This window comes from Psittacula echo, assembly GCF_963264785.1.
Source record: "Psittacula echo genome assembly, chromosome: Z".
NCBI classification, from domain to species: Eukaryota; Metazoa; Chordata; class Aves; order Psittaciformes; family Psittacidae; genus Psittacula; species Psittacula echo.
The window spans coordinates 68,714,940-68,741,373 of record NC_137742.1 but is presented as its reverse complement, the minus strand read 5'-3'; the positions used below and the strand labels follow the sequence as shown (position 1 = coordinate 68,741,373).

General features: G+C 39.1%; 1 protein-coding gene across 1 annotated transcript in view; it reads right to left on the bottom strand.

Annotated features, from left to right (window-relative positions):
* MCC (MCC regulator of WNT signaling pathway) overlaps positions 1–26,434 on the bottom strand; it is a gene marked incomplete at its 5' end in the record, with an annotated part of 213,747 nt that overhangs the window by 164,967 nt on the left and 22,346 nt on the right. Inside the window, 2 exons of the mRNA XM_080637635.1 lie at positions 10,993–11,204; positions 19,346–19,593. Coding sequence (XP_080493761.1) covers positions 10,993–11,204; positions 19,346–19,593 — 460 coding nt within the window. The remainder of the gene's footprint in view (positions 1–10,992; positions 11,205–19,345; positions 19,594–26,434) is intronic.

Sequence of the window (26,434 nt, the reverse complement as noted above, 5' to 3'; positions counted from 1 at the left end):
AAAACACAAGCAAACTTCTTCCCGTCAATCACAACATCTAAAACAGGTAACATGTCTAGAATAATGTCATTTCCAAATAGCACTTCAATCAGCTACTCTCACCTGTTCACCCTTCCTCAAATACTTAATCCACTTAAAAAGTCACATCCTTGACCTGATCAGTCTCATTGGGAGTTCACATTTAGTCTCTTTTTCCATCCTCCAGTATTTCACGCCACGAAGCCATTCACCAACCTGTCAAACAGCCACTTCCATTTTATTAAAACCCATTACATACATTTTGATTCCCTCTGATCCCACAGAGCCTTAACATCAGGTCAGGACAGGAGAATGAACAGGGAGTCAATATGTGCCTGTTACTCACTTTAGAGACTTGTCTGTGACAACAAAAGGGGAGACAATAGCAATTGGTATGCTCCTTTCATGTTGCAGCCACCTAATTATCATTGCTGTTCATTTGTTCCTTGCTTAAAAACACAAACAAGGCCATTCTGTAAAACACAATTCTTGCCATCATACTTCTGCCCAACATTCCCTCAGTTCAGTCATGCATTCCTCCAGTTATTAACCACAAGGTAAATAAAGTCATTTCACTTCCAGTCTCTTCAGTCTTGGTAGCCAACTTGCATTCCCTCATGTTTACCAGCTGTGAACTGAACCCCTTCCAAAAGTTATCATCTGCATAAGAAAGATTTGACTTTTAACTGTCCCCTGCTAAGCCTCTCCTATTTTTCCCAATCCCTGATAGTTATATTTCCTCACTTACATTCTCTCCTTACTTCTAAATGCTCTTGCGTTTATATCTTGTCCTTCATACACTCTCATTTCCAGCTCCAGTCCCCACTCCACAGGCATGATCTTGTCTCTTCGAACATTCAGCAACCCAATTCATTAGCTGCCCAATTCTTTTACTCTCGAACTCTTCCAAGATGTCTCTTTGTGGTCAGTCCCTAATTATTTTCCCTAATTATAAGACTTCTCTCCACTCTGACTTCCATTACCAGTAGCATATTGAACACTCAACTCCTTGACCGTGATCAGTGACCACGTAAGTGACACAAAGAAGAGGGAGGCATCCTAGCCCCTGGTCTCACGAGAGCAGAGTAGAGGGGCAGGATCACCTCCTTCGACCTGCTGGTCACGCTCCTTCTGATGCAGCCCAGGATACAGTTGGCTTTCTGGGCTGCGAGCGCACACTGAAGCCGGCTCATGTTCATTTTTTCGTCGACCAACACCCCCAAGTCCTTCTCTGCAGGGCCGCTCTGAATTTCTCTGCCCAACCTGTAGCTGTGCCTGGGATTGCTCTGACCCAGGTGTAGAACCTTGCACTTGGCATGGTTAAACTCCATAAGTTGGCATCAGACCACCTCACAAGCATGTCAAGGTCCCTCTGGATGGCATCCCTTCCCTCCAGTGTATCAACCGAACCACACAGCTTGGTGTCATTGGCAAACTTGCTGAGGGCGCACTCAATCCCACTGTCCATGTCACCAACAAAGATGTTGAACAAGACCGGTCCCAACACCGATCCCTGAGGGACACCACTCGTTACCGGTCTCCAGCTGGACAGTGAGCCATTGACCACAACACTTTGTGTGCGGCCATCCAGCCAGTTCTTTATCCACCGAGTGGTCCACCCATCAAATTGATGTCTCGCCAATTTAGAGACAAGGATGTCATGTGGGACAGTGTCGAACGCTTTGCACAAGTCCAGGTAGATGACATCAACTGCTCTACCCTTGTCCATCAGTTCCGTAGCCCCATCACAGAAGGCCACTGAACTGGTCAGGCAGGATTTCCCCTTAGTGAAGCCATGCTGGCTGTCACCAACCACCTTGCTGTTTTTCATGTGCCTTAGCATATCTTACACACAAATACATGCATATACACACACATCGATATAAATGTATGTATGTGTAAGTATTTGAAAGCTTAGATTCACTGAAATGTTCCATTTGAAACATTTTCAATCAGATGAATTCTGGCAAATGCAAGGCAAGGGTCTGACTGATCCCTGCTTGAAGCCCTGTAGAACTTTTGGGCTGGCATGAGCATTTAAATAACAAGAGCACCAACCTCACGGAGCACTTACGGAGTTTGGCAAGCTCTCATTTTGGCAGAAATTATAACAAAAATTACTTAATTATGTCAGCTGAAATTATATATATATATATATATAAAAAACCCCTCTGGTCAGTAAAACTCCCTCGTTTTCAACCAAATGTATTTTACTATCAACAAATTTAGGATTTACTATCAACAAATTCACTTCTCAACTCCCTAACTTTTACTATCCAGCAAAAACAAGTATTTCTTTATTTTTCTAAAGGTCTGTGTTTTGTTTTGTTGATTTGGGGTTTTTTATCTCCTTAAATAGCAGACATAAAATCCAAGCTCTTTATTCTAAAACCCCATCTGGTCCATAAAATTCTTTTTTGTTTTTGCCCTTCTAACTGCTCTGTCATGTACCTTTCAAAGCTCTTCTGAGACTTTTTTCCTATACAGCTTCCTACATTTAAGCTTCTCACCATAATCTTCAAGGCTGCCTTACAGCTTTCATATTTGTCAGTTTCATTTTATCTTGGGAAGCACAGCGAACAACCCGGCTTCCGCATTTACAGTATCTCTGACTTTTTTGTATGGTCTATTTGGTTAATGAAATATGATTACAAAGCTAAAATCTTCTTTACTCTCAGGCCTCACCTGGATAGTCCCTTACTTCATTAAGTTTAGAAATTACTTGTTAAATATTTCTAGTATTTACTGTTATATAATGGTCTATCAACCAAATAAACAAATTCATCTTTAAAACAAATTAAAGTCTTGTTTGCTCTGTCTTCAGAATTTAGAATCCTGACAAAAAACCCTTTCAGCATTATGAACAAACATCTGGCACCTCTGTAAGTGCTACAGAAATACGTTTCCCTCCTTTTCTATAATGCATACCAGACAGTCAATATTCATGTAAAAATTAGATTCAACCAAAAATACGCACTTAAAATGTCTTTCAAAATTCATAGGGTAAAAAGATTTAATGTCTTTTTCTCCAGTCAGTTCCCTAAAACTATAGCTTCAAGTAGGTAAAGTAATACAAAACTTAGTGTAGGAAACTAAAGATGGTTATTTAGCTTAAAGGCACAAATGTAACTTGGGAACATCACTGAGGTTCTTATTTTATTATGAACTCTTTACAAACAGACATTCCCCTTCCTGAAACTCAAAGTTTACTTTCATTGCTTCCTACCATGATGAAGAGTAGGGTTTAGCATGCACATCAACATAGCTATTATCATAATCTATCTGCCAATTGAGAAGGATAATGTGATTTTCTAGCCCAAAAATGAAGCAATCATGCTGAAACAGTTCTTCACAAAAAGTAGAAATAGTAAGTGCAAGAGAATGCCTCTGCATAAGTACTCACCTCCCATTTTCTCTGCACTGGTACCAAAATAGCCCCCAAAGCATCTGTGCTGACAAACATATATTCATTAAAAAAAATCCAAACAAACAAGACCAAGCAGAGCCTTCATACACAACAAACAAACAGAACCAAGCATGAAGAGAAGCAGCGAGTTTGAATAATGGCACCATTCTGCACTGCCTCAGGTCAATGTCCCAGACCTGACGGTGACAGAGAAAAGATTTCAGGGAGCAGGAGCATCTTGATGAATTTACCTATGGCACTGACAGGCTTCTGTGGAACACCTGCATTGTCTTGTTTGGTTGGCAGGATAATGGTTGATTACTCCATTATAACTGAACTAGCACTGAACTGTAAAATCACATTAGAGTCCATTTTCAACTCTGCAATGCAGTTAAGGTTTTCATTTTATTATCAAATTCCTTTGTATCATGTAACCAAAACATAAGGGGTTAGTATGTTTGTGGAAGGGGAGTGGGAATAAATCTTCTCATCTTTTTAATAAATGAGGATTCACAGAAGCTCAGGCAGAGCACAGGCAGGAAAGCTGTTAATACAAAAGACCCTATTAGAAAGCTACATGGTAATTGCTCTGGCAAACCAGAATCCAGGAGGTTAATGTTGCTTCAACAGACTATTCCTGGGCCTCAGGCTCATCTTACCACTTTGCTAAGCAAAGTTATAATACTAATATTATATTCCATATAGCTGTGGGCAGTGGTGCTGGCCTAACATATTAGGCGAACTGCTCTTCAGGAAACTGGAAAAACAAGAAATTTGAAATAGTAAAAAGATCTGAACACCTGCACTGGAGATAGGGCTCCCTTAACTACAGCAAACAAAACAGGATGCACAAAGTCGGTTTCTAGCAAAGAGGGTGAGCAGGGAAAGATATAAAGACCTTGCAACTAAGTTCAATTAGAAGTTTTGAAACTTCTTCCATAGACCTTCAAAACATCTACTTAAACACACTTCTTAAAGGGGCCCTTTTCTGTCGCACCAAGTTGCCACACGGCAGTTCCCATCATGCAATTACAACTACTAAGCTGGGTCAAAACCCATCATTCTGTTACACTTCACCTTTGTTACATGCTTGTAAGAGATATTGTTCAACTGTCACATAAAAGATCCAGTTAAAAGCCTTAGTCAAAAGGATCTATGAAAAGGCTGCCTCAGCGAATTTGCCCCGTGCTGACACCCACCATGTTGTACTCTTCTTGTACTCTGTCACACGTTGCGTTCTGTAACAGAATAACAAAACAAACCCCCTCAGCATGTATGCTACTGAAGCAAATTTTCAATAAAGCTTGCAAATCTGCCTTTTGCTCACCTCTATGTCTGTTACGATCCAGTAAGTTCAAAAGATAGAAAAACCACATTTCATATAAAATAGATGACTCCTGGCAGACCTAATCCATCATGTCAATTTTAATTTACAAGAGAAGAGTAACTGAGCACTGTTAGAGGGCTACGGAAGCCAGGACTGTAAAAATACAATGCGTAGACTTAGTACACCTGATACCTGTTTCAGACAAACTCCATTACAACGCTGACTTGAAATCAAACAGCGAACAGCTTCCCATTTAACATAAAAAACATCTGTCGGACTTAACTGCCATCCTGCCTGCTTTCTGGTAAGCCAAGCCTTCTGAATCTATATTCCAATAATCAGTTCTTGCTTTAAGAAACTCTTGGATTCTAGTTTTAGACTGGCAGAATGGAAATGATGCCTACTTTGGAAGCAAAGGCACAAAAGGCAAGGTTATCTTGGGCACGTATCTTTTATAAATAGTAAGTGCTACTGTTCATACCACTAGAATGTGCAACTTTAGGCCTTTCTGCCTAGTAGGGTTCCAGCTGAAGATATCATTAAGCTACATTTTTACATTTTACATTTTGCATTTTGCATTCTTATTGAAAAAACTTCAATAGCTTTTACTGGCATGAAAAAGAAATTGTAATAAAAGTTGCATGTAGGACATGGAAAACAAATGGCTGCAAGGGGAGGAAAGTAAGAGACATGGCTCCTGGAGTTTACTTTTAACAGTATGCTGAATACAGAACAGACTTTCCAACAAAGTAACTTGGGAAAAATCAATTTGTGCACAAGTAACTGAATCCTGATATATCCTATAAAGTGCTATAGCACTGAATAAATTCCTTGAAATACACAGAATCTAAGCGTTCCTTGTCCACACCAGCCTCATGCAGTGAGACTAGAAAGCCATTACTCTCTCTGATCCAAAAAGATGTGTTTGCAGGGCATTGGGTACCTGATACTTTGGGGCCAAATTTCCCTGTTTAATAAGAAAAGGGGTGGGGAAGCTGAAGGAATAGAGCTTCCCAAACCAAGGAACAAAGAAGCTTAATTTAAAAACAGAGATTTAGAGAGAGGAGGGAGAAGAAAAAGGGGCAGAGTTTGCCAGAAAAGGAAATACTAATATTACTGAGTTATAAAACCATTTAAAAAATAGATATTAAATCAGGCACTTTACAACAGGTTTTCATTAGTAGTGACACCAAACAAAAGTAGCCTACAAACTAACCATGGAATTACCTTTCACAGTATAGTTCTGTCATCAATCTTCCTTGATAATTTTCTTGAAAGATAGTTTCCCAAAAGAAGTACCTGTGTAATCTCAATAAAACTCATCTCATTTACAGCTGATGGCTGTAAATTAAACAATAGAGCAAATGGTTCATATTTAGCATAGCTGTAAGAGTATACCTAGACTGCCACAAATTTCTATGAGGCCTTTTTTTCCCCACCCCCTAGAATAATATTTTTGCTTTCTTTGACAAACAGACAAACCTTTCTGTTTTTAACAAGTTAACTTTAAAATCTACACTTACTAGCTAATTAAAATGAGCCAAAAATGTAGCTTAAAAAAACTACAGTACACATAACAAGATTTACAGCTTCTTGGGAGAGTGACTGGTATGGGATTTTTAAGCAGTACAGTTTTTACTCTCGAAACATGCTAATGTTACAGTGACTTGTGCCAAATAAAAGCTAACATACATAAGATGGACAAGCAGACATTCTTATCAGTGAATAATCTGATCATATTGTATTATACTGGCAAATGAAACAATTCCAACTGGTTCTACTTATCTAAACTTATCTACCTGTGATAAATACATACATCTTAAAACAACACTGAACACATTCTAAATTTAAAAAAAAAAGAAAAAGTTAACCTAGTCTATTTTGATCACCTGCAAAGAGAATATGAAAAGGGAAATAAACATACCCAAATCTTACTGCTTCATCTGATTAAACTTAACAGTAATTCTTATGTGAAATATGCCCACCATATCAAGAGGATGTTTCCTGTGATCTTTTCAGAGAACAGCAATACTTCAGCTCCTACAACAGAGTGCTATTACTCCTGATAGCACCACAGGGAACGTATTAATATCACATGGCTGTCTGGGAAGTGAACAGATGTGAACACAATCAGCTATTTCACTACAGTTATATGACTATCCACATTAGTGATCCTTGTCCAACTTTGAAAATCCAAGTAAAAATAAAAAAAAGCTCCCAAACTTTCACATGCACAAAGAAATTCTTTTCTATCCATGAAGGATATTAAAATTATTTACAACCCAATGCAATACACACTGACTTCATAAATGATTACATCTGGAACACATACAAGGGTTCTCACCAGAGATATGTGCAGTATTTAACCTACTGGCACAAACAGGTACATTATCTAGTCAGTGGTGACAGGTCACATTAAAAGTTAATATGTTAGTCATAAATACTGGTATCAAGGTAAAGAGCTATCTAAAAATGTGAGTCTGAAAAATACTGAAAGATTTACACACTGTAAAGATTACAGAATAAATTATTCAGGTAAAACAAAAGCTGAACCTCAACGTATGTTAATAAACTAAAACATCAAAATAATCTGAAGCGAACACATAAAAACATGCAAAGAGTATAAAGGGTTAAATTTCAAACAGCATTTTCTAAAATTTACATTCTTTCTGTGAATGAACAAAATCTTCAGAGGAGATATTATGTTTTTATAAAGCTTTATAGAGCTGTATGGTCATAGGATTTCACAAATGCATTAAAAATTTCACTTTATAAAAACTAAGCAAAATTATAATGGCCTGACATTCAACTAGATTTTGCGAATCTCTGCAGAACTTAAATGTTGACGGCAGCATAAAGACCTTCTATATTGACTGAGGAGTATAATCTCTGCTATAGAAGTACATAATAACCACAGAGATGTCTTTAGCCTGACTGCAGTTTAAAATCAAAAGACTGTCAGAAAGAAAAAAAAAAATTAACTAACAAGAATTGACACTCCAAAAGGGAAAAGCACTTCAAGGAGCTGAGAGAAAAAAAATCATATGATTTCTAAGCAAAAGCACTGATTTATGTCCACCCATACAACAATTACTTTGTTAGACCTCTGAGTTTAAAGCCTAAACATCTATCAAAAAATGTAAAAAACCACTGCTTACAAGAGTGTGCTCATATGGCCTGTTCAGATGCATTTGGGAGAAGCTGCCAGGAACTGTGCATTTGAGAGAAGAATGATACCGAGAGGCCCTCCTCTGCTTTTTTGTAAGTGTTCTGAAGAAGATAAATCTCTCTGGTTAACTTTAGGAGCATTGAGAATTCCAGAGAGAAATGTCCACACAGAGTCTGTTTCTTGATTCTTTGTCCTTCTATTATACAGCCTTACAAAAATAAACAACTCACTAAGGGAAGAAATGCAGTTACTAAATATCCATCTGGGGTTTTTTTTTGAGGTAATACTGGTTACAGTAATACTTAAAATTATAGTACTTTTTTAATTTATTTATAGTATTTATATTATATACAAAGTATATTATATACAAAGTACTACAGTACAAAGTATGCCAAAGTACTATAAATACTATAACTACTATAAATACTTTGTACTGTAGTACAAAGGAATATGCCCAGCTACTTGTGTACAACTGGAAGAGTTCTCAGGATTCAACCCATAGAAATATGCAAGCTGAGAAAATAAATGCATTCTGACAATGAACGCAAGGGAGCAGCTCAGGTTGTCATTATGGCAAATGCAGTTAGGTAAAACAATCTGAGAAAGAGACACAAGTACCCATATTAAATCACCGCTCCATGAAGACTACTTGTAAAGAGGTTAAATTTAGACTGCAGTAAACGTGCCCTTCAGTATTAAAAATTGTGTAAAGGGAATAAACATAAACAATGAAAACCAAAGTAAATAATTCTCTTATTTTTCTCCCATTCCCTTCTCTCTACATTTTAATAAAGCCAAATGAAAAACTTACATATGACCAATGCACAACAGGAGTCAAATGGAGATGGTATTGTATTTATCTACATAAAAGATAAAGACTGCTGATTTTTCTATGGTTTAAAAGAACACAAACAATACTTAAAAGCATAAGTTAACAGATGCTTGTTAAAACAAAGATCAGGCATCTTTCATAACATTAAGTATAGAAGGAATTTAGAGATGGGAATAAACTTACAGAAAAATGTAAGACCCAGAGACCTTTATTTCATATAAACCTTCAGCATTTTTATTTTTAAGATTTCTACACGTCATAGGACTGCAGTAGCCTTCACACTGTGCATTCTAGAAACACTGCACACCTGTGTCTTTACATTTGTAAATGTACAAGAAGTTACCAACGCCCATGATTTCTGAACCATCATCAGTCAGGAGCATAGACAGAGGACATACAAGGTGCATACCCACCTTGAAACCTGAATGAACTCCAGATCCAAACAGGACACAGAAACTCAAATTTCCTAATCCAGCAAAAAAGTATGCAAGCCATTCTTTTTGCCAGCTATATTTCTCTTAAGCAGCTCTACTTAAACCTCTGTCGAAGTGCATTGTACATCCCTTAAACTAACCAGGTGTGCAACATCTCATGTCATTTCAAAACACTATCATTTTTAAGCAAGTCAACCAATGCTACAGAACACGTGTAACTGAACACCCATTATCCTTCTTAGACCTAGACTTGCATCTTTTTAGCGGATTATTGTGACAGCAGTTTTCAGTGTGAGGAAGTACTCCAACTGTTAATGGAGATACTAGATTAGATGGATATGATTGTTCTTTTACAAATCCACATGTTATCTCTTGGTCACTTAAATTTGCTCACATTTCCAGAAAACTGCTGGAACGTATAATTAAAGCTGCTAACTGACCTATAATTTCCCAGGTCCTCCATTTTAACCTCTCTACAATAGATGTGTGCCTGTTCATTTTTCTGCTTTTTCCAGTTTTCATATGCTTCTGGTCCAGTTTTGAAGATCAAAGAGTTTATGATTAATCACACTTCATCCCTTACTATCATTCTTAGGAAAAATGAGGACACAATTCCTTTAAGGGACTGTCAACTTCCTTGAACTTTTTTCTCCCTTAGATTAAGTTTTAGTATCTACATATTTTTACTCTGAATATGGAAATTTTAGGTCATACATCAGCTCATATTCAGGAACTTAAATAAAACTTAGGCCTTTGAAAACATTTCCAGAATATTTTTCATCATTTTCAAGTAATGCAGCTTAAAGAATTTAAAGCAGTTAAAGAACTGATTTTCCTCTGTTGCCTGACACCACTTCCATTAGACATTAAGTCTTAAGCTAGATGTTGGACTAGATGGCCTTCTGAGGTTCTCTTACAGCTTGAATTATCCTGTAATACCATGAACTATGAGACTATTTCAAAGTCAAGCATACAAATAAATGGCCATTTTAAAAATTAGAAACTTTTCATTTTCATGTTAGCATCTTTTACTTCTCCACGTAAACTCCTGTGCAGCATAAATCAGAAGCATGCTACAAAATAGGTGGTCTTTTATAACACATCTGGCTTAAAATTAAAACACAAACTTGATAGCAATACAGTGATGGAGGAATGCACAATAGTTACAGATTTTTTAGAGTGGAGAATAGTTGTTGCCTGTAGAAATAAAAAAGCACAGTGCTAGCACACCAAGGGTTAAAAAAAATTATCAAATAATTAAGTAATGAAATAACATATGAAGAATTTTTCTGCACAACTGTTCTGAGCAATGTGACACCATACTTACAAAAAATTAATCGATAAGAGGTTTTCAGGCACAAATCTTAGAATCACAGGATCATTTAGGTTGGCAAAGGCCTTTAAGAACATTGAGTCCAACCACGACACTAGCACTGCCAAGACCACCACTAAACCATGTTCGTAAGTGCCACGTAAAAAACATCTTCTGTTAAATTGTATAAATTAAGAACTTCAGTTTGGCACCTCATAGATTCCTACACTTTTCAATGAAACTCAGTTATACAAGTTTTGGAAATACTACACACCTACCAACTGCTAAAATCACATGAGTTTTCTGGTAAATGAAAGGCAGCAGCAGCAGCATAGCACTGTTTCCATGAAGGCTCAAAGGCTCTAAGCCTTAACTTGAGATGCTGCTTTCAGAAAACAAACAAAAACCCACAAACCAAAACACACTGAAAAAAACCCCCACAAACAATAAAAATCTTCTACAAAAACTTAAAAGCAGAAGCAAAATGCACTTACAGTGTTGGCAAGTTCTAAGTAGCTTCCTCCAACAGAGCTGCTAGAATTTGAGGCCTGATTCATAAGTCTTTGCAGAGAAGCCTGTTGGGTCTCATTGCTTCCACCATATTCCAACACCTTTTGTAGTGTAAAATGACTCTGGAGGTCCGGACTCTGAAGGTCTCTTGCTCCTGAATCATACTCCCAGCTTTCTCTGGCTCCTGATAAGGCACCTAAAATGCAGAAATGGAAAGAACATTCTACTACGGACTGTGTATTAGGCAAATCACAGAATAATAGAACATCTCAAATTGGAAGTAATCTATAAGGATCAGAGTCCAACTCCTTGCTCCTAGCAGGACTAGCTAACACTAAACCATATGGCTAAGAGCATTGTCCAGACACTCCTTGAAGTCTGGCTGGCTTGGTGCTCTAACCACTTCCCCAAGTAGCCTGCTTCACTGAGTGACCACCCTCTCTGTGAAGAACCTTTTCCTAGGTTCTTCTGAACTTCTCCTGACTCAGCTTCATTCTGTTTCCTCCTGGCCTGTCACTGGTCACCAGACAGAGGAGATAAGCACTTTTCCCTTCACTGTCCCCCATGAGGAAGGTGTAGACTGACATGAGGTCACCCTCAGCCTTCTCGTCTCCAGGCTGAACAAACCAAGTGGCCTCAGCCGCTCCTCCGAATTCTTGCCCGTGAGGCCTTTCACCATCTTGGTCAGCCTCCTCTGGACACACTCACATACTTTGATGTCCTCCTTCTATTGAGGCACCCAAAACTGCACATGGGACTCAAGGTGGGGTCACGCAAGTGCAGTGCAGAGTGAGACAACTACCTCCCTCAATGGGCTGGCTATGCTGTGCTTGATGCACTCCAGGACACAATTGGCCCTTATGGCTACCAGGGCACACAGCTAACACATGAATATGTCTGCTTGTCTTTCCAGAAAGAAAAAGAAAGCAATCAGTTCCACCTCCATTGCTCCCTATCTTGTACATGCTGACAATGCCAGAAAAATAAAACAAAACAACAACCACACAGAAATACAAACATTTTCAATGCACAGATCATTTACTTAATTACAAGGTCCAGAAGGAAAAATAAAATAATGCATCCATTGTTTAGAGTAAAAAGGAGTGTAATTCAAAATACATAAAGACCACTGAATGAGGTCAGTTACTATGTCAGACTGAAAAGCAGCAGTGATCAAAGAACAAAAAAGGAGAACCATAATTCACCTCTTTTTGCTTACTGAATACCAACAAAATAATCATTAAGCTGTATAGTTAATCACTTTTTATCTTAGCAGTGCCTTTCTTATTATTGGTTTTTAAGTTTCAACAACACATCAATCAGAAGGTGTATCATTACAAATAAATGCAAGAATATGATTATGTAGCTAGTAACAACAATAACTACTTCAGGGAAATTTTCCGTATCATGAAGCTGTAGGGTTGCTATTTCTCCATATACAATCCTTCCAATTCCCTACTGCCAGAGACAGGCTTAATCCCTAAAGCATATTTAACAGAATTTTTTTATTTTATCAGTAACCATTTCATCCCTAGGTGCTTCTACTTCACATACAACTGTCCCACTCCTTTTAAAATCTTGTTATGTTCTGGGCTCAACAATTTCCTATGGCAAAACATTCCATGGTAGACACTAGATTATTTAAAAACCCTGGGAAGTGCTGTAAAATTTCATATGAAGCATAATGAAGATTAAAAACTATTAAGTGACTTGTCCAAGCACACATTCTAAGTTAAAAGAAAAGTGAGAAGAAAATCCAGAGCTACGGAATAGAGCACGAATCTCAGTCCACCATGCACTCATCAAACCTTAAGTAATGGTCTGTAATGCCATCCTATTAGCTTGAAAGTTTTTCCTTTTTATGAGCTAGTTCCCTCTCTGAAATATTAATTAGCATTTTAAGTGAGTGTTTACTAATCAGTTATTATTACTTCGGGTAAGTACAAAAGATTAGTAAAAAAAAAAAAATCAGTAAAAAAAAAGGATTAGTAAAAAAAAAGATTTCAAGTACAAAGATTAGTGTCTATAGACCCATTGTACTGTCTACTCTTTTATATGGGTCTGAATCATGGGTTACCTACCGCCATCACCTGCAACTCCTCTAACACTTCCATCAGCGCTGCCTCCGTACAATTCTAAACATCCGTTGGACTGACTATGTGTCAAATGTTACTGTCCTTGAACAGGCAGAGGTCACCAGTATCGAGGCCTTATTGCTGCAATCACAGCTGCACTGGGCAGGGCAGATCTCTAGGATGAAGGATCACCGCCTCCCTAAGATTGTATTTTACGGTGAACTCGCCACTGGTTACCACAAGAGAAGTGCCCCAAAAAAGAGATATAAGGACTCCTTGAAACAATACCTCAGCCTTGGCCATATTGATTACCACCAGTGGTCCGCCTTGGCCTCCAAGCGGGAGACTTGCGGAGACACACCATACTTAACACCGTTGTCTCCTTGGAGAGCACACGCAGAATTAGTCTCGAGGAGAAAAGACAACATAGAAAGAATTGTGCCCCGCCTATACCACCCAAGGAGACCTTTCACTGTGCTTTTTGCAACCAGATTTGTCTATCCCACATCGGCCTTTTTAGTCATCAGCGCGCTTGTAGTAAGTGTGGGTAAAGCCCTTCCCAAATCTTCGCTCGCGAAGTCAAGCCATGATGATGATGATGATGATGATGATGATGATGATTACTTACTCAGTACAATGCCAGGGATAAACAATAAATTATATAATGAACTATTACGGAGAACGCCTCTCCATTGCCAAGTTGAAGTTGCAAAAGTGCAAATAGAAAACCGGTCAGAAGGCAAGCAACAGAGCAACTAAGATACGGCTTTTGGTCAACACCCTATGTGTTCTTGTAAAGCAGTTATCCTAACATACACAGTTACAGATTGGGTGGAGAAGAGATTCAGCCCACCCCTGCACAGAAGGACTTGGGGATGTTGGCTGATGAGAAACTGAACATGACTAGGCTTCAGGGTGCCCTCACAGCCCAGAAACAGTGTGCTGGGCTGCATCAAAAGGAGCATGATCAGCAAGTCGAAGGAGGTGATCCTGCCCCTCTGATCTGCTTTGGTGAGACCCTACTTGGTGTACTGAGTGCACTTCTGGTGGTCCTCAATGTAAGACCAACATGGAGCCATTGGAGCAAGTCCAGAGGAGGCCACGAGGGTGATAAGGGGGCTGGAGCACCTCCCATATGAAAACAGGCTGAGAAAGTTGGGGCTGTTCAGCCTGCAGAAGAGAAGCTGCATGGAGACCTCACAGCAGTCTTCCAGTATCTGAAGGGGACCTACAAGGATGCCAGACAGAGATTCTTCATCAGGGACTGTAGCGATAGGACAAGGGGTAATGGGTTCAGACCATGGGTTCACGACAGCTAAGGACCACGGAATGAGGTCAGTTACTATGTCAGACTGAAAAGCAGCATTGATCAAAGAACCAAAAAGAACTATAATTCACCTTTTTTGCTTATCAACAAAATAAATTAATCATTAAGCTGTATAGTTAATCACTTTTTATCTTAGCAGTGAACTTCAGACAGAAGTTCAGGTTAGTTATAAGGAAGAAGTTCTTTACTGTGAGGGTGGTGAGGCAGTGGAGCAGGTTGACACAAGAAGTGGTAAATGCTTCATCCCTGGCAGTGTTCAGTGTCAGGTTGGACACTGCCTTGGGCAACATGGTCTAGTGTGAGGCATCCCTGCCCATGGAAAGGGGTTTGAACTAGATGATCTTAAGGTCCTTTCCAACCCTAACCAATCTATGATCCTATGACAAACCGATTTAGGAAAGTTGGAGGCAGTTTTGCTGCCTTACTGTAATGAGAATATGGCAGTCTTTAAACATGTAATAAGAAAATAACACAAAACAAGAAACAATTACATTTTAAACTAATACAATTACCATAATTACAGGTATAGGTAACAATTAAAGATTAATTCAATTACTTTTACAGCAAGAGCATGCACCACCATACTTAATCTACATGCTGCAAGTGCTACAACAGACCTAGGCACTACAACATACACTAAGGTACTGCTACCACCAGTATTTCACACTGTGTATAGGGTACCAACTATGCACAACATAAGGTATCTCTGCCATCTCGTGGCTACAGTACAACATACAGCAAAAAAAGCAGCAGCCCGCAGAGCCGAAGCAGCGGAAGTACCTCAGCAGCATGAGGGAGACAGGATCAGATCAGTTCTGCCATCTACCACACTTGACAATAACATGGGAAACAACTCTTTCTGCACAAGCATAGACACAGAATTAAGAGAGAGAGTTATATCATATAGATCCTCCACTTTTTACAGAGCTAAATATGGCACATACCTCAGTGGAGTATGTGCAGTGAATTTCTGTTACTCAAACAACATTGTTCTGCAGGAACTTTCACATTCATTTAATTACAGTATTATTATTACTATTAACAGTAGTTTTGCCGAAGACTCAAGTGGCCTTCATAGATTGCACCATTAGCTATCAGATTGGAAGCACTTACAACACTCAGCTGGCTCAAAAGTCACCCGTCAGTTGTGGATGGATCCAGGAAAGATTCTTTTTTTGACCGTATTCTGTATTTTTGACCAAGGTTTTCTTAGAAGTTCAGCTCTTGAACACACATGCATACATACTAAATACTGCATACATGCATATAATGCATACATACTAAATAATGCATACATACATATACTGCATACATAATAAAAACACAAGGAGAGATGACAGTTTCAAAGGAAGGCATTTCCAGTATTTTATTTTGGGTTTAACACTAATCTCTAAATTTCCACACTATTTTCCTCTCAGAATCCAAACCTGGATGCTAAGATGCTGACTTCATGGGTAATGTACCTTTCAAATCTCAGCTCTATAGGGAAACTCTGGAGTGTTAGAGAGAACACTGGAGTTATGGAGACACATACCAAAATTTCAAGGGACTTATTTTCAAAAAAGAGTCAGCCTTCAGTGGGACAGGAAACCATTCACCTATCTAAAGAAAGAGTTTACAGTTTCTTGAGCTTTACCAAAATTACTAAAGAGCAGTACTATTTCTTATTCAACCTTAAAAACAATGAGTACTAGATAGAGACAATTCTTTATCATAGGAAGAAAATAGAAATTTGATAATTACCTGTAAAAAGCTAGACTAATATATACAACATAATATAAATAATTCTAATTTTAGCTTCTATATAAGACATATAAGACTATACTGAAAAACCTGACAAAAGCCACAACTGTTCAAGCAATTTCCTGCCTTAAATCATTAGAGGTGTAGTTCTGCTGTATTACAAGCTCTCATTCACAAAGCAATCCACTTCTATCACTCCCTAGATGATTCACACAGGTTTATTGTACCCACCACAGCTTTCAGTCTTTGTTACTGGAAATAGGACCCACAGATCCTATCAGTAACTGACATTCTTCCTGTATTTCCTACTGAATAATATACTATAACATACTAAAGAGTCAGGTAGCCTACAGTCACAGCAAGACTCCAGCAGCACTTTCAAAGGCTATTTTATTCTTTTTTTATTATATTCTAAACAATGTCAGAAGAACAGAGTTGGCATTCCATTTCACTTATAGAAAAATTACTGGTTATTACTTGTAAATTATAATTGACAGTCCTTTGACATTGATAGTGCAGGGTAAGAACTAAAATACATTATAACAAGCTTTGAGTTGCCGATATCCAAGCAGCAAAAAGCATCATTTTAGTAACTTGGAAACGGTAATTTTTCATGCATTTGAATAAAAGATTAAACTTTGAAACATTTTGAAATGAGTGTATACTGAGTAAAATAAATTTTGAAATGAGTGTATACTTATGTGATTGTCAAGATGGTAGATGTGGATACAGGTTTAGTTTACCAAGCAAGTACGTGACTGAGAGTTAATAAATACTGAGACCTGTACCTTGACTAAAACAGTCAACCAGTTTCCTTACTTCTGCATCTCACTTGGAAACACAGCCCTAGAAACATTTGTTGGGCAAAGTTGAGCAAAAAAATTAGAATAACCTTTTCAGTGATAAATGATTGGTAAGATGAAGTTTAATAGTCATTTACATGCAATTATTTCTTAGGACCTTTTTCCCCAGTTATTTCCTTTATAATGAAACGTAAAAATTACAGGTAGTAAAGATAACATTTTACTTAGATACATACATACATTTTTGAACTCATTGTTAAGAAATAGTGAAGAGCTGCAAGAAAAGTCTGCACAAAATGCTGTCTGGCCGATAATCTCCGCACAATTACATACAAAAATGTCCAGAGACTTAATTCCTTTGCTTCAGAGCACCAGGACCCCTGCCATGCAGTGACAGTCAAATCAATTTTGAAATTTTTGATTTATTCACGCCACATGTACAAACAATAACAGCTTTCAAGGATTATCAGCAGCCTAACATTACATGGAAATTAGCCTTGAGAAGAGTCCTGTAAGCTATCTTTGAAAATGGTATCTATTAGAAACAGTGTCCAGTGTCTTTGTTCAAAAAATACACAAAAAAAGAACATGCTCCAAGTTCATATGTTTGAATTTGCACATAATGATGTCTCCTTGCTAAACAGTCTTTAGAAAGCAATAGCAAATAGTCAATATAATGCAATCACCTCTTTGATTACTAATGAGTACATACATGAGCCCTCAAAGACATGAAGGGCATGGAAACAAACACAGACCATAATCCAAGCTTGACTGCAAGTATAGTTGCTCAGCTGTCATTATGTTCATACTCTGTGCAATGTTTATAGCACAGAAGTACATTATAGCGGTGTTTTCTTGCCTCTTTAAAAAAGATCTGTAGAGCATCTTGAACAGTGCTGCCACAATGGTTTTCTTTTACAACCAAACAAAAACCATTTTTTTGTTTGCATTCTAAATGTCCATTATTACTTTCTCCCATTCTGTTTTTTGTTTACATGGGGAAGCGTCTCCATATGTTCTCTAATTATTAAAAAGTCTTACAGAATCTGCAAGAGTCAAGGCAGGACAAGTACAAAAACCATGACTTCCTTATAGGTTTAAAAACACACTAGAGTAAAATAGTCAGGTTTCATCAGCACAGAGTGACATATACCAAGGCAGAAAATTCAAAGGTGTTCTGGACTTAACTGGATGAATATAGAAAAAAAAAAAAAAAATTAATTTTCTCACCAACTCTTTAAAAACACATTAAATTAACAGGAAAAAGAGTAGGAATTGACTGGCATATATTAATGAATCTGAATTTTCATATATGACTGTTTTTGGTAGCAATTAATAAGATTTCTTTGTGAAATACATTTTGAGACTGTAACGCAGACCTTTCTCCAGTAAAGCCTGGGGCCTATCATTTACTTTTGATTACTACAAACCATAATTATTAAGCTGGTCTGTCTAAGAAAAACGATTTTAAAACTCAACTTGCCAGAAATCTGGCCAGCAAACAGAGAAACTTTGTATAGCTGTCATACAGCTGTTTGAGGCAGAAGTAGTTTTCTGGTTTGCAGTGAAATATAGAAGTGGCAGCACTGACAAAACAGCCAACAGAGGCAGAACTAGGGAACATACACCATCTTTAATTCAATTAAAAAAATAAAAATATCTTAGGCATGATCTTGGTCTTGAACTGCTATCTGATACAGCTCTTCAAAGAGATTCATGGGCTGAAAATGCAACTAAGCCAGGATTATGAAGATTCAGTATAGACAGAGATGGTGAAATGGGCATAGAAACTACGGAGTCTATCATCTCGCAATTCAAACACATACATAGAGAAGGATAAACATCCCATACTCCTGTAGATGGCAGAACAAGGGAGTTTTCTCCTCCATCTCTTCACTCCCCCAACCCAGGTGAAACAAGGGAAAAAGGAAACAAGAATTTTTGTATTCTCTAAATCAGAAGGCATTTCCAGCACTCAGATCTCCAACTGGAATGATTTTTAAAGCATCCAAGAAACATCCACAGAAAAGACTAAGATTATTCCTTTCCTCATTTTTAGTATTTCTACTTACCTACCTGTCTGGGCTTTACAGAGAAGACTGGATCTTCAGCTACGAGCTGAGCTCTGCAGCTCTTGTCCTTTTAATAAAGATTGTTGTCTTGTGCAATTAGTGTTTTTAGAAAAGGATGTTCTGCACAGTCAAGTCTGCATATTGATGAGCACACTGCACCAGTTACAACAGCACTCTAATATATGACAAAATTATGCCAAGGCATATTCATAAAGCCCTTCAGGGGAAATCCTGATGCCAGTAAAATCGGTAACAAAACCCCCAGAGTTTATCTTTCGTTAAATTACACCAACAGGACATTCAAAATTCATACCTACCTAAACTGTTATTGCTGCTAGTTGGCCAGGAAGCTATCTCATCCCTTAACTTTTTCTTTTTACAAGGGTCATCCAACTTCACAGAGAGCTCCAATTCCTCCTTCCTGATTTCTCGTACCAGTTCCATGCGGCATTGACTAAAATCCTGGAAGGAAATTTTCCCATTTTCATCTGCTCCCAGCTGGTGCATGATCTCTGTGACAGACTCCTCCATATTCAGCTGGCGGCACACCATCAGCAAGTCATTCCTAAGGATATTTTTAGAGGGAAAAGGGGGGAAGGGGAAGGATGGAAGTGGAAGAAAGATTGGAAAAGTGGGAACAGAGAAGAAAGAAACAACAATTTAGTTCAGAAGGAATACTAATCCTGTCTAATCTGGAAATGCATTAATGCATAAGACATTTAATAAGACAACTATTGTTTTTGTTAACCAAACAAAGTAACTGTGAGATTGGCAAGAAATTACAACACAAACTATGGAAAAGAAGAAAACATTTTTCATTAAGTGTTAATCTCTATTTTTATGCCATTACTAATGCTTCTGCTACACAGACAAACACAAGGGAGAGCTGAATCCTGTTGTCTATCTTCACAGTACCTTCTGAAAAGGTGCCATGATAAGAATTTGAATAATTATTTTCTGACTAGATTAATAGCTAGTTAGATTTCTGTTTTCATTGGGACAGGCCACGGAAATTTCTTTTGCCACTGAACAGCTAAAGAAGAAAAACATATAAAGGACAAAGAGAGCAGCAGAAAAGAAATACTATTTTGATTAACTGGCTTTAAGCTTGTCTCCAAACATTCCAATTACAAACCCCTCTGAACAAGCTTGCTTGGTCCAGTTATTTAATGAAACTCACAAAAGCGGAAGGGAAGGCAATGCAATGGAAACACTGCCAGTGGTCAAAAGACAGCTGCAACCATATCAACATGGAAGATATTTACAGCAAGAAAAAAAAAAAAACAAAAAACCCTGTCAGCAACACTATGACCAATGCCACTTTCTATTTTATGTGAAAACTAGAACCTCAAGAACATACCTTAGGCTTAATGTGAGGTATTACAGTAGTCTTAGCAGAAAATATTCTGAGGAGTTTGTTCCCCACCACTGTCTTGGTTCTTTTTCAAAACCAAGCTAAGATTAAGTATTTTTAAGGAATTCTCAACAGTAGTAGTTGGTAAAAAAAAAAAAAAAAGGAAAAGAAAAAAATATTAATCAGAAGTTGATAACTAAAGAAAGGTGAATAACCATTAACAAGCCTACCCAACGAACAACAGGAAAGAAAGTATGGGATGCTCACTAGATATAACAGAAGTGGGATATTAGATGAACACCTGATAGTATCACAGTATCACAGCATCACAGCATGCTAGAGATTGGAAGGGACCTCAAAAGATCATCTAGTCCAATTCCCCTGCTGGAGCAGGAATACCTAGATAAGGTTACACAGGAATGTGTCCAGGCGGGTTTTGAATGTCTCCAGAGAAGGAGACTAACAGTCTAACAGTGGCAGATGTACAGCTCAGTGAAATCCCTCAATGATTTGCTTCACCAGAGACTAAATCAACCTCTCAAAAACCAGACGTTTTTTCTGAAGATATTGTCATACTGCCTTTTTCAAGATGTAAATCACTAAAAAACCCATTCCTGTTCTTAGGCAAACGTAACTCTGCAATCGTAAATCCAGACCAAATAATCTTCCTGAGCATAGAGCACCTCTGCTCCCTTCCAAATGCTCAGGGTTTCACACACAGCAGGAAACAATGTTGATAGACTTAGGCCTCCCTTAATCTGCTGCTACTCAGGAGACTCAGCCACCAAAAAAAGGCAGAGCCAAAAGACCTTCCTTTCATCTTCTTTTCTTCCAGGAATTCCAGAGCTGCTCCAACAGAATTCTTAGCAGAGATGTTAACAGTGAAATTGGACTGAAATAATAATAATTACCTTATGACCATGTACTTTAGTAAAGAATAAAATTGAATAAAATCTCCACTTATATCAAGAAATAACATTATTGTAAGAGAATTCAGTTACATTCCATAAGCCAAATACAAGTGATTGATACTTGCAGTTAAAATTCTGGTCAGAGTTTTGCTTTTAGCTTTGAATCTGGTCAATGAATAAAGAATGAGTGGAGCAATTTTCTCATTCTTTTGCCACCTTATGTTCTACAAAATTTAGAAAGGAAGTCTGGTAAGTATAGCTCTACAGCCACTATGTAACACCATAGGCAAGTGTCGTGGTTTAAGCCCAGGCCATAAATCAGAACCACGCAGTCCACTTCCCCCCACCACCACCTTTCTTCCCTCCGCTTCTGGAGGGACGGGGAGGAGAATCAAAAGAATGCAGCTCCTACGAGTTGAGATAAGAACAGTTTAATAACTAAGGTATAACACAAATCACTACTGCTACCACTAATAGTAATAATGATAAAGGAAATAACAAGGAAGAGAATACAACCGCTCACCAACTGGTACCTTGCCCCCACCCTGCCATGATCCAGCCCTTCCGGGAACTCTCAGTTCTGCATCCTGGGCATGACGTGCTGTGGTATGGAATACCTCTTTGGCTAGTTTGGGTCAGGTGTCCTGTCCCTGCTTCCTCCCGGCTTCTCCTCCTCCCTGGCAGAGCATGAGACTCACAAAGTCCTTGCTCAGGGTAAACATTCTGACCCACAACTGAAAACATTGGCTTTATCAGTATTATTCCCAGGCCGAAAGCCAAAACACAGCACTGCACCAGTAGAAAAAATGACTGCTACTGCTAAACCAGGACAGTATCCACCCCTTATTCCATACCATTCATGTCATGCTCAGATCCCACATTTTCAATATACCATCACTTGTAACAGTCTTTCAGAGCAGGAGAGGCCAATTGCAAAGTCCACCCCTCGATCATGAGTCTATCTCTATGTTGCATCTCTGCCCTGATGGCCTGAAGTGTCATGGGCCCATCAGGCTCAAAATAATTCACCCTCCCCTGCAGCAGTCTCTGCAACTTGTCATTGGGGACTCCATACAGCTGCCTTCCATCTCCGACGCTTCCAAAGCACTGGAGGGGCCCAGTGGATTAGATACTCGCCCATACTGTCCCACACACCGTGACACTCATGGCTGTCCAGCCTTGGGGAAAACCTCTCGGTCCCCCTGTATTGTCTTAACCCAGAGAAGACCCAAACCTGACTCTGCTTAACTCTTGGGATCAGACAAAATGGTCGTGGGTAAAACACACTCTGTGTGTGTGCCAACATGGTGATCCCCATCACAATCAGCAGGCAGGTCCCAAGGGTACCCAAAGGCCATTCAAAACCTTCAGAACTCTCAAATGATGCTGCTGTACTTGTCACTGGGGCTGGTGTAGCTGCTGTGCTTGCCGGCTCTCTCACCACCAGCTTCTGTTTTTCTGAGTCCGGATCTTCCTCCTCTGCCTTGCTGGGAAATGCTGCGTGGTCTCCTGCATCCTCCTGGGGATCAGGCTCACGGGGCTCGGCGGACGGCTGCTGGGGAATGCTCTCGGCCGCCGCGGGGCTGGGCTCGGCTGTGGGGCTCGGCTCCTCCGTCGCCTTCTCCCGCTGCTCGGCAGCTGCCTCCTTCCCCTCCTCGGCAGCCGCCTCCTTCCCGGCCTCCGGCCCCGCTCCCGCCGCCGCTTGGTCCCCGGGGCCCCTCTCCCGGGCTGCTTCGGCCGCCGCCGGCTCCCGGGGCCGCTCCCCCTCAGCTCCCCGCAGCCTCACAAAGACGGAGGCGAGGACGAGGGCCAGGACGGTGAAGAGCAGCGGGACGGCCAGGTACAAGTCCACGGCCACGTCCATCCCACCCTGCTGCCGGAGCCCGCCCGTATTACAAGCCATTACCATAAAGTACAGTGAAACAAGAACCTTAGCCCAAGGCCCACACTTAATAAACACTAACACAGCAAATACCAGCTCTAAGTAAGCTACAGCATACAGAAACTGTGACATCAAGATAAACAACTTTGAGAGCCAATAAATCAGCATTGTGCCTCAGTCAGTTCTGTCGTTATCTCAACCCTTCGAGCCCCACGTTGGGCGTTTTTATGGCCTGGGCTTAAACCACGACAGCAAGTATATATTTATAGAATCATAGAATGGTTTGTGTTGGAAGGGACTTTGAAGATTTACTTCCAACCCCCTGCAATGGAACTAAAACTACTGGAACTCAAAACTGTTTAAATTTTCAGCTACTAAAAAGGTAAACATTTAATCTTTGCTTACACAACTTGCAGTCTAAAAGCATGAGCACATTTGAGGAAGAAAAGTCAAAATTAAGGATGCACCCAAGTTCCCTAGAAGCAACTAGAGTAAAAAAAACAGTGTAAGAAAACCTGTTCCATGCAGTTGTGAGTCACTTTTAGACCAATACTGCAGATAAATAGTGATCTATTAATTAAAAATGGACTAACCTTGGAAATGCCTCTCTACTGGAGCACTCTGTAGAGTCCCCAGGAAATGAAGCAATAAGGAGCTGCCAATATAAAATATATACTGGAATCACTGGAGTTGGATCACTTTCATCCTTGGTAAGAAAGTGTTTAATTTAGTTAATTAGTGTAGCCACCAATCTCCAGCGCACCCACAGCTGGACACTTACCCAGCTGCTGTGCTGCTATTTCCGGGCCTCATGCCCCATCGTCTCTGACTCTCACAGCAAGTCAAGCCCTCACAGTTAAATGATAGAAGTATACACTTCCCAAGCTTTGACTTTCCTATTAAGCAGCTACATGCAAACAATTCAGGCAACGATCTCGGCATTTTTTTCTTAAACTCTGTTTTCTCTGTTCTTTGTCTTTGTTTTCTACTTCTCCATAATAACAAGCAAGAATTCAGGATACAGTAGGTCAGCTTGCTGATGTCAAAAGCAATGATGCCACTTTCCCAGCTGTCTCCCCACATTTTCCTCCACTAGGGTGTCTCAGAAGGCAGTTAAATCAGCACAAAACTGACCATAATAAGGCGAAGAGTTTTTGTTTACTTAGCTCCACACATCAGTTCACCGCAGAGGAACATAAGCTAGCACTAGGCCAATAACAGCACTATTCCCTCCAGAGGCAAACTAACCTCCTGTTTATTTGTATCATTAGCCAGCCTGCTCATTTTCTTTACTTCCCACAACTCACTGTCCTACCGGGGCAAAAAATCACATCTTCACCTTTGTGACACAGGACCTGTGGTGACTTACATGTGGAGACCTTCAACTGTCACAGCAATTCCATCACATTGACCAATACCCAAACTTCACATGAATTCTTCCATCAACAAACAAAACTTACAAAATAAACTGTCCTCCAGGTCACTTGTCTTACTGACCATCAATGAAAAAACCTTCAGGTAAAAGCTCATAATCTCATTCTTACAACTTGAAGTACGTACAAATGCACAGCTGATAAACTGTATCATTACACAAAGACTTCATGTAAGGTTTAGGGAGGAAAGTTGAGAGAACAGCCAGCAACAACTGCAAAAAAAATTACAGGCACGCTTCCATAGAGCTCAATCTTCAGTCAGAACTTCCAGAAGGCTCCCAGAGTCTTTTCCTTTTGCTCAGAGCATAAAACCTTTATCAGAATTTCAGATGGGGAAAGAAATGGTGAGATAACATGCCATAAGCATATGAAACAGGTTGTACAAAATGCTTATTTCTTAATCTGTAGCAACAAGAGTAATTCATTACAACTCCAAAGCTATCTCATATACCCAGAATGCATAAGCAACAGAGAATAAAAGTTACAGAAGCCCTCTGCATTACACTATGGTCTTTGGCAAACAAAGCACCTAGAGGTATGCACCCAAAGACAGAGATCACTTCTAAAGGTTACCAGACTAGAGGACTAGGAAAGGAGACAATCATCCATGTAACTTCTTACTCAGCAAGCTTTTCTGAAGAACCAATTAAGAGAACTAGCAATAGCCACAAGAAAGAAATTTCTGTTCCTCTAATCAATTTATACTCAGAAACATCAGATTTCATTACCTTTATCACAATCTCAACAGTTACCAGTCTGCACAGATCATTTCACGTATAAATACTTCAACAGGTATTTTTTTGATTCTCCAATTCCCCCAACTGATTTTGATGGTTTAACAACACAGAAGCTATCTGAGTGCAGGTCATCCTGATAGACTCATTCAGCATTTCCTTGTTATCTTTAAAAGAAAGAGGTAAAGCAAGACTGAAGTTACAGCTTCTGAAGTAGTAACTAGTACAACTTCAGAACAGCTGGAATTTTTCACCTACTACTACCTGGACACTACAAGGAAAGGACAAACAATGAACTTACTGCAACAATACACCTGTTTGACAGCTGCTGTTGAGGAAGAAGGCCCTCATTCTCATTTTAATAAAGTGCATTCATTCTCTGCACTAGACTCATATGTAAAAAGACTGATAAATTGACGTGTAAACAATTAATTTCATACATATTTGGAATAGTCTATAGATTATTTAACAAAATTAATTTTGTTTGTTCTCTGTTGTGTGTATATTGTCAACATAAGGCAAAAGTGTCAAGGGAGACATTTGCAACTAAGCTGATATTTTTGGCAAGTCACAAATAACATCAGGCAGGATGGGATGCAGAACAGACACAGTAGCTGGACACACTGGTTAAAATGCTGAGCAGCAACGAATTGATAATTGGGTCAGTTTTTGAAAACTCACACTGAGGCTTGAGTTTTAACATCTCACTGTGATCAGGAAGGGAATTCATGCAGGTGTTTTGTCATGCAACATGAAAACTTGGTAAGACATAAGAACATTGGTTGACATTTGCTAGTTAGAAGATTTGGGTTTTTTCTTTTTTTTTTTTCCCAGATACAAAGGAATGAAGGCAAACTGTAAACAAAGTTGAAAGCAAGTGAGGAAGAACAAAGGTCACTAAACCAGGCCAAAGTTCCACAAAGAGGTATTTTTTTCCACAAATATTGGGTTCTGCATATTTGGAGTCTATATGGGGTCTTGCACATTTGCTTGATTATCATACAAGCACAAGAGACAAATTGCAAAACTCAGCAAATAACCTCTTAAACAGCACAAGACAGGCAATGGAGTTCTAACAGTGAGAACACACAT